Source organism: Archocentrus centrarchus, chromosome 15 (assembly GCF_007364275.1).
Source record: "Archocentrus centrarchus isolate MPI-CPG fArcCen1 chromosome 15, fArcCen1, whole genome shotgun sequence".
In the NCBI taxonomy this organism is placed as follows: Eukaryota; Metazoa; Chordata; class Actinopteri; order Cichliformes; family Cichlidae; genus Archocentrus; species Archocentrus centrarchus.
The window spans coordinates 7,375,061-7,390,868 of NC_044360.1; the positions used below are offsets into that span (position 1 = coordinate 7,375,061).

Below are 15,808 nucleotides of genomic sequence, written 5' to 3' on the forward strand. Positions count from 1 at the left end.
ATCATTTCTATATTTATGTCGATAAAACGTCAACATTTGTTTGTCCGAAATTCAGTTTTCCACTGCAACAGCACCTAAGATGTGTCTATATATATATATATATATATATATATATATATATATATATATATATATATTTTAAAAGCAGTAAAACTTTAAAATGTGAGAATAACCCTGCAGATTTTGGCATTTCTTGCTTCAAATATTCTTTAAAACGAAAGCTACAATTATGTCAGCAGAGTTCAGCATTTTCTTTATTTAATGCATTTAGCGTCTCTTTGAGAAGTCAAATGCTACAAATGTGTGAACTTTTGAGACGAGGTCTCGGGTTCTATTTGATTTCAAAGATCACAAACCAAAACTGGAAATTGTTGTGACAAATAATGTCTTTAATTAGAGGCACAAAGTGGAGTTACTTTTTTCTTAAATGTTGCCTCTAAATAAAATCTGCGGTAAAATCTGGGTCGTTTTGGCCCCTCAAGGCCTCTGAAAACGATGCAAATAAACAGAAGCAAGTTTTATTCAGCCTGTGAGGAAAGGTCACGATTTGAATTTGCCTCTCCTTAAACGGAAACAAGTTACAATTCAGGAGAATGGATCCTGATCCTTCTGATCAGGTTTTCAGCCTGATCGATACATATTTCGGGTTCCTCCCTGCTTGTGCCGTGTCTGTTTCAGCTACAGCTGGCCCTCTCTCTGCCTCGCTCCCTCCATTTCTCTCTCTCGTTATGCAAATGAATCTCGCAGCAGCTGAATAAATATCTGCCGACCAGGACATTAAACATGTTTGCGCCAAGACGCGCAAACAACGCAGCGAGCGGCGGATTTGTTCGGATTTGCATCAAACAAACATTTGCGGCCGCTCTTGCGCGATGGTTTAAGGAGTTTGAAGGAGCCACAGGTCTCTCATGAGGCAGCTGCTCACCTTCAAACACGGACAGGAGTGAAAAGAGTGACGGACGCGTTTTTCATTTACTTTCCTCTGAGCGAGAAGAGCCGCAGCTCTAATTAAACAGCTGAGCAGGAAATCAAAGTGTAAAACAGATTGTAATCTGATTCCATGGGAACAAAGCAGGGATTCAAATCTGGGATTTAAGGGTAAACTACTCCCGCAAATGCATCTAATTCTGCGCACTGCGCACAGAGCTCCAAAGCGCATGTTTAATGTTCAACAAACGCCACAAAAATCCAGCAAAATAAGATTGTTTTAATTAACAATTAGTGTATTCATGTTGCTGTTTCAGTTGGCAGTTTTATTTTGGGGTCAAATTCAGGAATTCAAACCTTTCTTTACCAGATTATATGCCCTAAAATGTAGTTTGACAAAGTTGAAATATACTCACATTTAAATGTGATCAATGACAGAGAATTAAATGCTTAGCAAAAGGTGGACAAAAACTAAACCGTAGTGTTTTGTTTGCATTGTACGTCCTCTGTCCTACACTGAGATTTTACATTTTCTGGTAATTTATGCCACAAGGGAAGATATCAGATTGATTTAACAACACACACATTTAGCTAGTTTGCTCTTACAGAATATTAAACAAACACACAAAACACACACAAGATTAATTTCCTCTTTACAAACCTCTTTTCACACCTGACGTACTTCTAAATTTACCTGAATGTGTTGGAACACTTTGAATCGCAGTCTTCTAACCTTAAAATTATCTGATGTATCTAAACACTGGACAGAAATATTTATTCATAGAAATTATTACAAGTTAAAAAAAAAGAAATTTGCTGAAAAACACACAAAAGCACACATTCAAATAACTTATTTCCAGCTCAGTCCAGAGGTTTTCAGATTTCACACCAAGAAGTGCAGAAAAGCTTAATCTGTTTGCACAAACTATGGCCTCACCTGAGCTTCAGTGAGCTCCACCAATCAGAAACCTTCACCTTTAAAAATATTTATGTCATGATATCATCCAGTCCCACAGTCTCTCTCTTTGTTCAGGTCACATGTTTTGCAATCAGTTTTTGAATTCTTGGAGGATTTTAGTTGATCAGAAGCATCAGGGTGGTTTGAGGACACTATTTTAAATCAACATAACTGATAAACAGAAGTACACCTGAATCCTCCAAAATGTTGACAGGGAGAATTAAAGCCTTAAAATAAGAACCCACCGGTACAAAATTAGTATTGCAGCTGTTTTCCTGCAGGAATATATTAGATAGCTGATATTTTAATAATTAAAAATGGTGGTATTGAACTATTTGTGTGACCAGTGTTTGTTTGAACCTGACTTTGAGGGTCCGACGCCTTCGTATTCCGCTCAACGGGACGATCGATTGCAACACAACATCCCCCGTTGTTGGCTGTTTGACCTTTTGGCCTCTCGTCTTGTGCGGCAAAGGTGTCTGAATGTGGACGGACTGGAAACTGTTGACACTTTGTTCACACTTTGTCCAGGAAATGAACTGGAACCGTGCTGGACCGTCCTCGCATGAGTGGTTTGAGATTTGTATCTAGGAAAGTGAAAGAGACAGACAGAAAAGATAAAGACAGAAACCGGACTGATCCTCCAGTATTTGGTTTGCAAGACCTCATGGATTTCGATAAGTCGGTGTGTGTGTGTGTGAGCGCGAGACAGAAAGATCCGAAAGGACCAACAGATGCACCGATAGCGGCCTGCATGCTGGGACTGTTTTCTTGTCTTCCATTTCCATGCAGGACAGGAAAAAAAACAGCACTCACGCTTGTCTTTCATTGGCTGCCGACTGTTGCCAGACGTTGGCATCCTGTTGTGTTCATAGGCCGGTATGAGGAGTGAAGGGTGATACAGAGGAGGATTAAATTTACCTGAGAGGTTGATCTGGGGTCAACTGTACACCAACATGGGAGTAGTCCGGGCCACCGTCTCAGGTTTCTGTGCTTTGTCAGGCAAGGCCTCAGTTTCCTGCTTTTAAATTCTTTAGTTGAACATCAGGTGTGGGCATTAAAAAAAAAAAAAAAAAAATGGTAGCTGGGGTAGATTTCTTTTGGTTTATTTAGTAATTCTGAAATGTTTTCTGCCCTGAAAACCCAACAAAGCAACCGACGACCTCTCAAGTCCGTCATCCAGATTCAAAGAAGCCGGGAGTACCGCCGGGGATTTCACAGCTGAGTCCAGGCGGCCGGCACAGCCGAGCTGGTGGAGTGAAAGCAGCTTAGTCACCCCTATGGCACAAGGCACTGAGAACATTCATGAGATTCCTCTTAGGTTTGGAAGCCGCAGGTTTAGTTCAGCAGAGGACAGAATGGGGACAATTTGTACATCGAGTTTTAGCGGTCCTTTTTCTGTGGAATTAAAGGAGCACAAGGGTTACCTGATCCTTGAGTTTGCTGGGAGATTTGGTCACCTCTCTCTACGTCAGGCAGACAGCTCTGGTCACTTTGTTGGTGATGCTCAGTTTCCAGTGGGTGACACACTTGTGACAGCTTTGTGTCTGACAATTTTTTTTAAAATAGACAAATATTCAGTAAAAAAAAAAAAAAAAGCATAAAATTTAAAAACCAAATGCTTTCCATGGCAGAAAAATGTGCATTTACACAGAAACACTGTAGGCCGATTCGGCTTATTGTATTTATTTGTAAACAGCCTTCATTATAATGAAGAATGAGGGTCAGTAAACAAATTTACAACCACATTAGGGGCCACACGAAGCTGCACTTCTGCACAGTGGTGCTTTGAGCTAAAGGGTAAATTTAGCAGCAAAGATGCTTCTGATCGCTTTCTACATGAAAGTTTGATAATAATGACTCAGTTTCAAATTTAAGCTCATAAATAACCCAAAAAGATCTCACATTTGGCCAAAAACAGCCCCTTTCACTCCCTGCCAGGGCATCAAATACTGCCCTTTTTTATGGTGGTGATAAAATTACACACAAAAATATGCAAAGACACAAACTGGACAAGGTAAAAATATTTCAACTTTGGCAGAAAATTAGCTTCACATTCAGCTGAGATTCTCCCAAAGTCTGTGGATCCTCCTGACATGACGACATCAGAAATGGAGGACAAGGTTATGGTCGGTATTTGAGGGCAGATGGAGCTCTGTGGTTCAACTTTACTTGTATACAGAGACGGGCTTGGAGAACAGTGCGAAAACTCAGAGGACTTCTTGGTGAATTTCTGGAAATTAGGACCAGCTATTAGTTGTAGAGGTGAATATTTGTGGTTTTTTCAGAATGAGGGAATGCATCATTTTCCAGCCTCATCCAGTGAATGAAAATTAAACTAATGAGTGAGTAAAAACAAAGTGATTTATGCCTCAGCCACACCTCCTGGGTCCTTATGTGGACTTCAATCACTGTGAAGTCCAATGTTGCTCTTCAGAACAGAGCTGTTAACTATTGGCTGTCAAATACTGCTGCTTATGGCAGCGTTTGATGCTCAGCGATGAGAACCAGCTGCCAGAAATTTCACCAAACACAGAGCCAAACTTATACTTTAGCTGAAGAGCTAAACCACAGCCACATAGTGCTGAATTATCCAAAAGGTTAAAAAGCAGGACTTTAGGAAAAAGCTAGCAAATCTGATACTCTGATGAAGGCCACGAGGTCGAAATGTTGGCACGTTTATCAACATGAGCAGAATAAAATGGTGAAATTGAGATTTGCCAAAGTTTTTTCTAAGTGCTATCTTTTTACTTTTGGGATATTTGACACTGGAAGGGCATGAAAGTTATTAGAGTTTATCCTGAAAGACCCCATGGCAGTCCATCCAATATTTGTCAGAACATTTCACTCCAAACGACAAGGTCAAATTAGTAGGACTCATTCTCTGAGGACCACGAATACATGCTTAAAATCTTACAGAACTTCATCCAGCATTTGATGTTTGCTCACACTGATATTGCCATTCCTACACCAGTGCCGCCACCATCTTACTTGAGTTATGCTAATTACTAACACTGTCTGAGACAGAAGACTTTGGCAGCAGATCCCTCGAGTGCCTAAATGAAGTGATCAGTGGACCAAACAGCTCCAAACTCCACTGAAGTCCTGTTACTGTAGACCATTAAATTAAACGATTGGAGGCTTTTCTGCTGCTCTGACATCAGCTGAGCAGTCACACTTCCTTCCTCCTTCTTTTCCTTCTTTGAAGTGGCTGATGGGGGAAATCAGAGAAGACTGAGCTGGTGAAAGCAGCTCTTGCTGATTTCTGCAGAGGACGACTCCCCTCATATCTGACTTTTGTTTTTCTGATGACAGCCCCACTTCCTGGTCTTTTTCCACGTGGACCAGTTGCGTCACAGTGAGGAGGGAATGGATTAGAGAGGTATCTGAAGAAGGCTCGCATTATCTCATCTGGAAAGGATGCAGCAGACCCAACCCAAGTCGCGACTTGCCTTCCCCCTGCAGCCCACCAGACTTGGGAGGGCTTAATGGAGGGCATGTTGGCCTGCAGGGCTTTAGCGCTTCCCCACGGCAGACGTCGTCTAGGTGTGTCAACGCATCGCTGTCTGACAACATGGCCACACTTCCTTTTCCATTTAATGACAAATTTCTCTTTGCAAACAGAGGCTGGGGGCAGAAACACATAAAAATGAAGCGGTAATGTGACCTTTAACTTTTAAAATGATGTCTCTCAGTGAAGAAATAGTTACTTGGACCATGCATGAGCAAATATATATTTGTATTATGTGCCGAAAAGTTGGTTAAGTTATTTATATATTCAGTCTGAGAAGTAGTTTAACTTATAAAACCATAAGAAGACAAATCCTAATGCATCTTTTGGGAATTTCTGCAATAAAGTTGCTTTCAATACCAATCAAAGAAAACAAAAATCCACTGTAGGAATTGATGTTTTGCAGCTCTTGTAAAAGAAGAAGACCTCATAAGAAGCACTCATAAAATTAATCACAGTCATGACTTATCAGCCTGATAAAACTATTATGTACATTTTTTGCTGGTAGAAGAAGTCTCAGTTTTCCAGAATCTATAACAGGACCCGTCCGACCATGAATATATTATCTCTGTGTTATTCTAATAATAAAAATACAGGCTGTTCTAATCAGAGAATCAAGATATGACGCTTCTTGTCTTAGAGGCTTTTTCAGGAGCAGATATTCAAACCAGATGCGCTGAACTACAATGAGGCACTTTTGATTAAACAATTGCAGTGTGATCCGTAAGCAGAGTGCATCTCAATCACCTGAGAACCAACAACAAAGAGAAACTTAACACTATTCAGTGTTTTTTTCTTTTCTTTTCAGGGAATTTCTTCCTTCCTAAAAACTCTCAGCTGTAAGCAAATTTGTCTCTTTGATGTCTTTAACGGTCCTGACATATTTGTCTATAATATTTTAGGGATTTCTCTCGCGGAGATCAGAAACAAACCTATAAATCATACAAACGTCCCCCTGAGGGGGAACCGTATCAGTCCAATCAGGGCCATCATTAGACGCAGTGCAGAAACACTGCACAGCTGTTGCACAGAGGAGACAGAGAGAGGGAGAGAGAGAGAGAGAGAGGCAGATAACCTGGATAATAGCAAGTGCTGGAGGCTTGATTCATTTCCAAATGTTAACAAGGCCGTTTCACAGCTCCAGCATGCCGCGCAGTATGTTAATACCACTAATAAGCCTATCTCTGCAAGTCATCTCGGATGGCAAAGATTGGAGCGCGAGGCGGTGTTTCATAAATAAAAGCTGCTGGCCACATTTGAAATGAAGCATAACTATTTAGGATTTCACAAAGCTGACATAATTGCTTAAAGGGTAACTGAGGAGAGCATTTGGTCTCCTACTTTGTTTTCTGTATTATGAAATTTCATTTGTATTATGAGATTTCACTGTTTGCATGTCAAAAAAGGCGACTGTGTAGGCCATCAGAGGGATGGGAGGGACCCGTGTTTGCCTGTTAAGCAATTTTGCAGCTTTTATTCAAGCTGTCAAGTCAAACAATCGGGAGATAATGCAGCCGTGGTTTGTAAATTATAAACGTGTCAAGAGATGCACTAAAGGCGGCGACAGATGCCACTTATCTCCAGCTGCCTCTGCAGTGTGACTGTATCATCAGAAGGGAAATATAACATTTTGATGTTTACATAAGAGAAGTATTAGTATCAGTCAGAAATGTAATTCCTTTCACCCATCCCTTTCGCAGGGGATTGACTCCCCGAAAAAACATACAATGATTTTTTTTTTTTTTTTTTTAAAAGCAAACAAAACAAAAAAAAAAAAAGAAAAAAAAAGGGAGCAGAAAAGCATCCTCGCTGATCTTCTGTCCATTTCCAACATCGCTTCTTGTATATTTTTTGGTGGAAATCCTCTTAGAATGCAAAGTAAATAGATTACGATACAGTGAGGGATTAGGGCTCGCGCGGCGCTGTCAGATTAGTCGGTGAGCGCAGCGCGTCGACAGCTCTGACACGGCTATGGCTGCTGTTCAGGAAAGGGGCTCCGCGCGATGCTTTAAAGTCGCTGGTTGGCTCCCGTTCATGAATAAAACTGCGGCCTGTAATCTCGGCCAACACACAAACACACGCATCTACTCGGGGTGCGCGCGCACACACAGACACAGACACACACACGCAGAGGAAGCCTGGAACATCCAATATCAGTGTGATGGGTGTATAATGGGAGTCTTTATTTTTCCAGGCTGATTAATGGAAATGTTTTAAACATTTTCTGCCATGTTTTTAAAGGAGGAAGCAGGTAAGTGTTTCCTTCATAGGTTCATTTTGTTCAGACTTCAAAAAGACACAAAATAACCTGAATTCAGTGAATTTCATGTTTTTGATTTGGCTGAAATTCACAAATTACTTTGACATGCATTAAAAAAAACAAACTGCTTTCCATGTGTGGGTGTGAACGACAGGACTTTTAGATCTTTTTACAGATTGCGCTTCAGGTAAATAATTACTGTGCTTGTTATTGGTGAGATGTTGTGTTTCTCCCTCTGGGATTAATAAAGTCTCATCTGATGTTCGTTAGTCTTGTCAAACCATCCCTAAATGAACCACATGAAGCACATCAGGGTCGTCGTCATCACCATCCTGAGGAAGAAACGGAAAGATCATCCTTAATGAACCTGAATAATATTTAAATATAAAGTCAACATATGAAGCTACAGTCATATTTGGATTTATTATAGTCATTATCCGTTTATCTGCTGATCGACTAATGCTTGTAAAACACTAAAAAGTACAAAGCGACATCCAGAAATTGCTTCTTTTGTCTAATCAGCAGGTTTAAAATATTTACTATCATATATGGTAAAAATAAGCAGCACATATTCATATTTGAAATTATTTTCATATTTAATCACTTAATTGACTAATCACTGCAGCTTCAAACTGTAAACAGTAGTCCAATAAGCTGTGTATCTGTCTATATACATCTCCTCCTTTCCCTTTATGAGTCTATGAATTGAATTTGTGGAGTCTGTTTTAATATTTAACCCCAATTTCTATTTTAGAACTAGTATATAAGCATTTTATAGCTGGTAGAGGTAATTCTGGTGATCTTTTATTCAGGTAATAAAAGATCAATTAAGACTCAGTGACCACTTAAATAGGCACCTAAATGAATGGAATGCAAACAGCTGTTCTGCCATCTGTCTACATTTATGATATTTAAACTGCTTATTTAGTAATTACACTGTCAAAAGGTGTCCTTTAACCTCACTGTTAGACATGGACAGCATTTAAGGCGAGCAGCTTTCAACAAAGCTTATGTGGGGCGGAGAGCGTGCTTATGTGGGACAACGTGGGAAATGTCACTGACGCTGCACACCAACTGTTCTGGTTTGGCATCAATCACGTGAAGCACAAATACACCGAGTGGAATTTCCCCAGTTTCTTATAAGCATCAATGGAAGTTCAGGCCTGCTGCTCCCTCTGCTCATCGGGGGTTTCACTGGGGTCGCATCCACAGAGACACATTTTCCCCTCATCGTTCACGTTCGTGAACTTGAGCCAAGCGAACTGTGAGACACTGTTTCAGCATGTGTGATGGTGGGGTCACTCTGACTGCATCATATTCAAAGGGGTTTGTAATATTTCAGGTTATATTTAGGGCAGAGTAGCTTTATCAGACTCCATATTACTGTACAGGTGTACCAAACAGAGCAGGGGTGTGACAATAACCAAGATACTTAAAAAAATGAAATGCTGATATCACGTCAGTAGTGCGCATATGATATCAGATATTAGTTTACACCGTTATAATTACAGACTGACTCGTCACTTCCATGCACTCGTATTTTAAGTTCAATTAATCTTTCAAAAAGTCAGAGAATAAATAAAAGAACTGACTGATTGATGTCTTAAATGTCCTCATAAGTGCTTGTAAATGCATGATAGGGCATCATTAGCATTAATAATTATTGTAAATGCTAAACTTAACACGCTTCTCTGCACTATAACTGCAGCTGTAACTTTGTTACTCCAGTATTGGTGACTTCAACTATCAGCCAACTTACATCCACTCCGTCTCTGTCACCTCTGCTGCTTCCTGCAGAACAAAACGAAAAGACAGAACGGGTTTGAGGATGATGTCAGGATGCTGCCGTAAACCAGCCGTGACACTTTAAACAAGTACAACAACCAAACATTAGACATGCATAATCACACACGACAGCCCCACAGCGTATAAACACAGGCAGCTGAGCGCCTGAACAGGTTACATGCTCGCTCAGCAGGTCGGACACGTCGCCTTTTCTGGGTTTTAACGAATGTAAACCGTTGTCACTCATGGCGATCTCTCTCGCTCTGAGCGCTCGTTAATAAGGTTATGATTGACATTAAAACCCCGACGTGCATATACAGATATTTAAAACGGTGATGCAAATTCCCTTCAATAGCCTACAGTCCGGATTATGAAATGACAGAGCGATTTGATGCAGAGACAATTGCTAATCACCTAAAAAAAAACAAAAAACTGAATTATTAAAATGGAGAGAGAGGGATGGAGGAGAGGAGGCAGCACAGCTAGAAGAAAAAGAAGAAGTAGTGATGTTTTCTTAATGGTTGTTTTTCCTAAATGACCAGTTAGTCATCTCAGACATCTGAGATGGGGAGAGCAGAGCACTCAGGCGACGTTTAGAGAATAAAAAGCAGGCTGAATGTCGCCGGAGAATTGCTGCGGGGCTTAAAACGTAGCCCTGAAACTGAAATGCCGAACATTAGTAGCTGCTCTTTAAAATAATGGGCTCACGCTCTCAATCGGCTGCTACTCGTGAAAGCACTTGTTGTCTTATAGGTAAGTTTGGGATGATTAACAGCAGCATGGAGGATGGATTCATCTAAAGCAAAAGGAAAATAAATGTAGTGGATTCAATTATTGGATGTAGAGTTTTGGCATAAATTCTATATTTGGGAAGGGAAGTTAACTTAAGCCAGAGGGAAATCAAATGCTTTGTACAGATAAAAGTGGCTTATAAGAAATATTATGTTGCCAAACAGATCCAAAGTTCCAGTTTGTATTCATCTTCAAGCACACATGAAGTCACGCACAAGCTTCTATATTTGATCAAAACCGGTCAATAATCTTCAGGTTAACTGTTGCTTACATATTTTCTTAGGATTCTTTAACCTACAAAGTTTCAATCTCTAGCATTCGATAACCACAAACGCTCTCAGGCCTAAATCTGTTCATCCAGTCACAGTCTTTAAAAAGTCTGCTTGGTTTACATCTAAACTTGCTTGAGGTGTGAAAGGTGAAAAATTATCTATCCATTCATCAATTTTCTGCACTTATCCGGGTCCAGGTCATGAGGGCAGCAGTTTAAGCAGAGATTCATTGACCACCTCAATGAGCTCTTCTGGAGGACACAGAGACATTGGAAAGACATCTAAAAAAAAAACTAAACTGTTTCAAAAGTTAAAAGTTTAGTGCACATCTATTTATTTGTCCTTTCACTTTTGAAGATGTAGATGTAAAGGGACATCTTTAAAAAAGCTTTTAACCAAATCTCAACGCTGGCTAAATGTCTGGCAAAATCGTCCATTGAGCGAGTTTTCCTGGACTTGCACTTTTCTTTCATACCTGCAGACACACCTGTTTGTTTCAGCATCCTCAGCATTTCCGGGCTGATGGTCACATTTAAGGTTTCAGTTTGTCGTCTCCTCCGACCGGCTGCTCCATCAGCGCTGAAGAACAAAAGCAGAGCTGGTGACACACGTTTCATGTTGTTTAAAAAAGGATTACTACGTCCATGAAACAAAGCATTTAACAGATTATACACCTGAAACATTATGACAACCTTATATGCTGTTAGTCCTCACTTCACAAGACCTCTGAAGGTGCCCTGTGGTCCTCTATCTGCCACCGAAATGATAGTAGTTACTCCTTAAAATGTGGGAATTCTTTAACAAGCGGAAAACTTACAGGTGAGAAAATCTTCCTCTAACCCTCTTATAAACCTAACCCTGATTTGGCAGGTTTGGACTCATCTTCATTCATAGAAAATTATTTTTATTGACTGCTTGGCTATAGTTTGGACATTTTTTAGGGGTCCCCAAACCAATACTCCTTCCAGCACCTTGTTGCTGGTTCACATTTTGTTCCCCCCTTTGAACCTCTGTGTTCACCACAGGTCACAAGAAGCACCTTATGAGCTTTGCCATCTCAGAGAGCTCCCATCCAGCTGCCCGGCCGTGATGATTTGGCCTTGTCAAAGCCGTGTGGGTCTTTATACCCGACCATTTCTCCCACAGCCAATTTGTCGCCTACCAGAGCTCGCTTACTTCAAAGCAGAGGTAAATAAAAACTTCACCTATTTATGTATCTTGGATTTGCTTTCTCCAGTAAGTTTTAAAATCTTGTATATCACTTTTTAACTGACCCTTAATATGCCTATTTTATACCTCAGCTCAGAGATTTAATGATACATTTCCATGAATCTGAGACTACACGGGAGCATATTTGTTCAGAAATTAACAGCAATACATTAAACAAAAATGCAAAGTATTTAGCCACATCTCAAAATACATCACTCTGTGATGTGGTGTATGAGCGAAGAGCTCAGTATGTCTATTTCTATCACCGATTTAGATGCATACCACTGTTTCTGCTGAACAAAATCAAAGTAATCTTCTCTTCACAGCATCAGTACCAGAAAGACAAATAGTCACTAAGACAGAGTCCTGAACTGCAGCAGGTGCTCCTCTCTTCTACCATTCAACAACTTTTCTGTTTTTTCCTCTACAGTTATAGACTGCATCAAAGCCATCTTTATGACACCAAGAAGGCATGGTCAGTGCACAAAATCATAACTTACAGAGAGAAATCCATTCATCATTAACTCTCACACTACATCTCTACGACTTAAAGGATGGTAACATGTCACACTTTTAACTCATTGTATATTTGCAAGTCATTTTTTTTGCAACACTGACAGGCAGATAACGTTTTTTTTATTGATCTGTGCATTGATTAACAGAAGGCTAACCTTTGTGATTTATATCTGCTTTGATAATCTGTCCTCACTCCAGCAGCACCTTTTCCAGAACCTTTTCCTGCTCGCAGACTGGAGAATGAAGCTAAAATGCATAAATTAAACTGTTAAATGGAAATGCTCAACTCTCTGTCGCTCTTGATGCTTGCAGTAACTTTGGCCTCTACTAAGCAAATATCAAACCAGCCTCCTTTCTCCACTGATGGAAGACAATGTGATGAGCAAGACAGGCCAGCAGCCATCAAAGGAACGCTGGGACGCTTCCCAGATTTCCGTCTTGTTCTTTCTCACTTCGAGTCGGATTTGGGGAATGTGGCGGGAATCGGCGAGGAGCCCCTAAACTGCCATTGTGCTCGCCTTCCTCTCTTTCTGTGCTCTTTTCTCAGCGAGCCAAACGGGAGAACGCCTGCGCTATAATTCCTGCCCTACTCCATCTCAGCTAAGCTGTCACTGGCTTCACATGAGAAACAATGAAACTTCATCGGAGACCAGATTACAAAAGGGGAGGGGGGTTCAATATAAAAATTGTTCTAAAGGAGGAGGGGGGGGGGGGGGGGGGGTTGTGTGCAATAAAAAGGCAGAAGCTTTGTTTCTTCCTCTCTGTGGCCATTATCTTTGGGGAGGTTTGGGGATCTGCTTTCTTAGCCTCTGTCAGCGGTGCAGGGGAAGACCTGGGGAAGTACGACTGGGCTTTTGGCTGCCAAATCGCCCTAACCCTCTTTACCACTCTTTTTTTCCCCTCATCTCGTTCCTTTTACTGTTTTTAAAAAGAGCTTAGGACACAGCATTTCTCTGTCTCTTCCCCTCTCTCACTCTCTCTTTCTCTCTCTCTGGACCCAGCTTGTTTAAATTGGCCGATAGGAAAGGATTTGGGGTGGATGGAAGGGGCTTAGAGAAACGCAGAGTGGAGGGGTTGGAGGGTGGAGGGGTGCAGAGAGTCATCAGTGTTACAGTCAAACAGCCATGAAAAGCCTATGAGGATGAAAAGAACAAGAGTGCCTTTTTTATCTAATGCACACAAATCCCATATAAATACTCCAATATGTTAGTTGGGGTATGACAAGGAAGGCCCCTCCATCACTTCCCCATCCCACCACCATCCTACAATAATAGAGACGTGGATGTTGCTGTGTTTGCGTGTATGTTTGTGTGTGTGTGTGTGTGAGGGATGGAGAGGGATGCTTTCAGCGCATCTTTAGTCACACTGTTTCAACATGTCATTCATGTGGACGATTGTATTAAACAATCACTCTGAAACACTGAGTCTGGTCTGCACTCTGGAGACTGAGCCGCAGTGAAAATGGACCCTGGTGGCGTTTTAAAAATGTGGCTCCGGGTTCAACTCTGGGATCGCTGGAAGCGTAAGACCCGGAACTGATGTGGTTTTGACATTTGAAATGTCACTGGGAGTGAAGGCTCTCAGGCTGCAGCTGGGTCATTTGGCCGCAGACGCTCTCACACGATTCATATGCAGACAATGGAGAATCTCTGTGGGAAAGTAACAGCGTCTGGATGCCTTATTTGCAGTGAGCTGAACTAAATATTTTGTTTTAATACAAACAGCAGCTCAAATCAACATTTTTACAATAATAACATATCAAATAATTATGAGAAGAGAGGGCTGTTATCACCTGAATCTGCAGCCTCTAAACGCTGTAGAAAGCTTAAGCTTGTTTATCTGCCTGATCCACAAATCTATTGTGGTTCATTCTCTAGCACTACATGCACAGAGGGTAAAGGAATACTGTGTGTGTGATATGAGAACATTTCCTCAAAAGAAATTCCACTTAACCAAAACCTGTTTCTTATCTTTTGTATCCAGGAGGATATAAAATACATTCACCAGCCACTTTGTTAGATACACTGTTTCACCTGCTTATTAATGCAAATATTGAATCAGCCAATCACACGGCAGCAACCCTATGCATTTAGGCATGCATCAGAATGGAGAAGAAAGGGGATTTAAGTGATTTTGAAAGTGGCAAAATGGGCTGGTCTGAGTATGTCAGAAACTGCTGATCTACTGGGATTTTCCCACACAACCACATCTACGGTTTACATAGAATGCAGCAGCATAAGACCACACCAGGCACTCAAATAACCACTTGTAACAAAGCAAGGCATTCAGAAGAGCATTTTAGAACAGCACAAGACAGTGAAACTTGAAGTAGATGAACTACAGCAGCAGAAGATCACACTGTGTGCCAATATTTGTTGTCTGATTAGTCTTGATTTCTGCTGCAACATTCAGATGGTAGGGTCGGAATTTGACATAAACAATATGAAACCATGGATCCATCTTGCCTTGTATCAACGGTCAGGGTGCTGGTGTAACGGTGGGGGGGATATTTTCTTGGCAAACTTTGAGCCTTTTAGCACCAAATGAGCATTTCTTAAACATCACAACCTGCCTGAGTATTGTAGCTAACCATGTCCGTCCTTTTATGAGAACAGTGTACCACCTACTGATGGCTGCTTCTAGGAGGATAATGTGCCATGTCACAAAGCTCAAATCATCACAAACTGGTTTCGTGAACATGACAATGAGTTCACTGTTCTCAAATGGGCCCGGCAGTCACCAGATCTCAATCCAATAAAGTACCTTTGAAACCTGCAGTTTATAAAGCGGGTGGGGTCCTGCTGACTTCAACTGAGGATATAATCAGGTGGTGGAAGAAATACTTCCGAGGACTTCCTTAAGTCCACTGACATGTTTTCTGTAGTGGAAGCAGAGTCTGGGTACAAGGGGGATGACTTGCCCATTACTGGGGTGAGGTCACTCAGGTAGTTATACAACTCCTTGGTGGCAGGGTCCCTGGGGTGGTTGAGATTTGCCCTGAGTTCTTGAAAGCTCTGGATGCTGTAGGGCTGTCTTGGTTGACACACCTCTATAGTGACGGTGGAGATCTAAGGCTGTGCCTTTGGATTGGCAGACTGGGGTGGTGGTTCCCATCTTCAAGAAGGGGGAACATAAGGTATGCTTCAACTATCGGGGAATCACACTCCTCAACTTCCCCGGTAAGGTCTATGCCAGGGTGCTGGAAAGGAGAGTTTGTCCGTTAGTCAAACATTGGATTCAAGAACAACAATGCGGTTTTCGTCCGGTTCGCGGAATGCTGGACCAGCATTTTATCCTCAAGAATATTTTGAGTGTGCAGAGGAGTTTGCCCATCCATGTTTTTTGGACATGGAGAAGGCATTCGACCGCATCCCTCGGGGTATCCTGTGGGATGCTCTGTGTATGTATGGGGTGTCTGGCCTGTTGTTACAGACCACTCAGTCCCTGTACAATTGCAGCTGTCTGTATTTCCGGTAATAAGTTGGACTCATTTATAGTGGATGTTGGACTCTGCCAAGGCTGCCCTTTGTCACTGATTCTGTTCATAATTTTTATGTACAGAATTTCTATTTATATCT

The 15,808-nt window shown here is 41.3% G+C and overlaps 1 protein-coding gene across 6 annotated transcripts in view; it reads right to left on the reverse strand.

Annotated features, from left to right (window-relative positions):
- Positions 1-7,565: 7,565 nt before the first annotated feature.
- wdpcp (WD repeat containing planar cell polarity effector) overlaps positions 7,566-15,808 on the reverse strand; it is a 94,792-nt gene continuing 86,549 nt past the window's right edge. For 5 of the 6 annotated variants that reach the window (XM_030748038.1, XM_030748039.1, XM_030748037.1 and 2 more), the window contains 3 exons: positions 10,981-11,084; positions 9,416-9,447; positions 7,566-7,988 (listed from right to left, as the gene is read on the reverse strand). In XM_030748038.1, coding sequence (XP_030603898.1) covers positions 7,932-7,988; positions 9,416-9,447; positions 10,981-11,084 — 193 coding nt within the window. In that variant the 3' untranslated portion in view covers positions 7,566-7,931. The remainder of the gene's footprint in view (positions 7,989-9,415; positions 9,448-10,980; positions 11,085-15,808) is intronic. The other variant, XM_030748036.1, reaches the window with a different exon arrangement.